At 43.1% G+C, this 2,183-nt stretch overlaps 1 protein-coding gene across 2 annotated transcripts in view; it reads left to right on the top strand.

The window, feature by feature from the left end:
• The window catches only part of dbnlb (drebrin-like b), a 16,260-nt gene extending 14,487 nt beyond the window's left edge, over positions 1-1,773 (top strand). For both annotated transcript variants that reach the window (XM_030772407.1, XM_030772400.1), the window contains one exon: positions 1,455-1,773. In XM_030772407.1, coding sequence (XP_030628267.1) covers positions 1,455-1,591 — 137 coding nt within the window. In that variant the 3' untranslated portion in view covers positions 1,592-1,773. The remainder of the gene's footprint in view (positions 1-1,454) is intronic.
• Positions 1,774-2,183: the final 410 nt, after the last annotated feature.

The raw sequence follows: 2,183 nt of genomic DNA, 5'->3' as shown, positions 1-2,183 counted from the left end.
TCATCAGCAAAATAACCCCCAGTTTATATTCCCAAATGTCAAATAATCATGTAATGACATGTTAATTACACATTCATTCACAGTGGAGGCTAGGTAAAAGGTTGAGTTGGTACACTGTACTCCCGTATCCCATCCCGATGCTAGATAGCAAACTTGTACGTATAATTTACTGTTAGGATATGGTATTAATAGAGGCGGGAAAGGCACTGATACGCACAGGAGATGCTGGAGGGTGCAGCCTACCTGGGATTCTGTCTCTTTAAGGAGAGAACTGATTAGCCCTCACGCACGCAAGAGAGAGAGAGAGAGAGGGAAACTTGAGATGTCTGTAAATGTTTTGCCACTATTTAACACGCGCGGGAAATAGCGATCCATACTGTGCCATTTCACTCCATAGTTCTTTCGATAATCATCCCTTCTGGACACGCGGTGTTGTTTCCTGAAGTCTTTTGTTCTCGTTATTACGTTCCCCTGGTAAACTGCCACAGTCACCACCGAACTGAAAAGATACAGCTCGTGAGGTCAGCCGTGAGGTCAGCGAGACACGCTGACCTCACGGCGCCCTAGAGCAGCCTTTTGGAGACGCCACCCACACCCACAAACCCCAGGTTCAGCCGTGCAGTCTTCGAAGCATCTCTTCAGTTAAATACTCTCACACATAGGCAGGTATACTTACACGTTATAAACAACACATAGGGTGATATCAGGTCAGGGAACCAGTCTACACTAGACCAGGTGGTCCATTTCCCTAGACTACAAGCAATGATTTATTTCGGCAGGTGCTAGTCGAGTGCCCGGAATTTCTTCCCCCTAACATTTGCAAGTATGGTACGCATTACAAACATTTGCAGTTTCACAGTCTTTCAAATGTTGTAGTTAAGCATAATATTTAGATACTTATTTATTGGGCCACTTGCTCTTTTATTTGTCTTTTCACAGAGATTAAATGAACAGAGATGCAATGCATTTCACAGGCTGTGTTAGCTGGATTTCAGGATACAAAAGAGTTAGTGTCATTATAGCTGTTGATGAAAACCTGGAATGCTAAATTAGTAACCCGCAGTCTCGGGTACTGAGAAAATGAAAGGATGTGAAACTCAGTTATCAAGGCCTATGCAGCTCAAACCTTCATTCGCAGAGCTTAGTCTCCGAGATGCTGAGTTAAGCTTAAAATGCCATGATGAACCAAAAAAAAAAAAAAAGAAAAAATAGTGATAATTGGCTTAAATATTAGCTGAACATTAGTGAGAAGGTTCACCTACTTCTTCAAGGGGGAATTATGGACTGTTGTATGCATGCATGTGGAACTGTTATGTCATTGTTTAGTTATGAGTTACGAACTGTCAGTGTGTGTGTAAGTGGTAGAGTAAGTAGAAAGTGACTGGAGCAAAAAATCCTCAGAGAGTGAGGAGCCAGGGACTTCTCTGAATAAAACCGTGATTCTGTCTCCTCAGCCGACGACACGGAGATTTCCTTCGACCCCGACGATATCATCACGGGTATCGAGATGATCGACGAGGGCTGGTGGCGAGGGTACGGCCCCGACGGCCATTTCGGAATGTTCCCCGCCAATTACGTCGAGCTTATCTAAAAAAAAATCCTGCAGCAGGCCCCGCCCACATTAAAACAAGAGGTCCGACCCTGATTGGGCGAAATAGGTCCGTTGTGTAATTGGACAGACTGAAACCATAATCGCGGACCAGTACATAAGAAGATGTAACCAGTGTGTGGGTGTGGCAAACACAGCCCTATTTGAGAAAGATACCCTCAGAGCAAACCCCCCCCCCCCTCTTTTTTTTTTTATATATCTGTATTTTAATATGTCCACATATTTCACTTCAGAAAAAATAATATCCATGTGTGAACTGGCAGAGTGCGGGCCAGCTCCCCCTGAAGAGGAAAACAAAAATTTTCTCCTGTGATGCCGTTCGTAGTCTGTTGTTTTTCATGTTCTGTTTCAGATTGCACAGTAAAAGAATTATAGCAATTCCCCACCCCCAAACATTTCACTGCAACCATTCCTTTGCCTTTTTTTTTTTTTTTTTAATTCTTGCGACTTACTCGTGGTACCTCCCAGTGAATAGATTGTTGCAGTAACAAAAAAAGTTTGACGTTGACGTCAACATTGCCATACCGTATATCAATCGGAAATAGATTTACAAGCCTTTTTCCGTCTTCTTTTT

This window comes from Chanos chanos, chromosome 1 (assembly GCF_902362185.1).
Source record: "Chanos chanos chromosome 1, fChaCha1.1, whole genome shotgun sequence".
Classification (NCBI taxonomy): Eukaryota; Metazoa; Chordata; class Actinopteri; order Gonorynchiformes; family Chanidae; genus Chanos; species Chanos chanos.
This window is presented reverse-complemented; position numbering and strand designations above follow the sequence as displayed.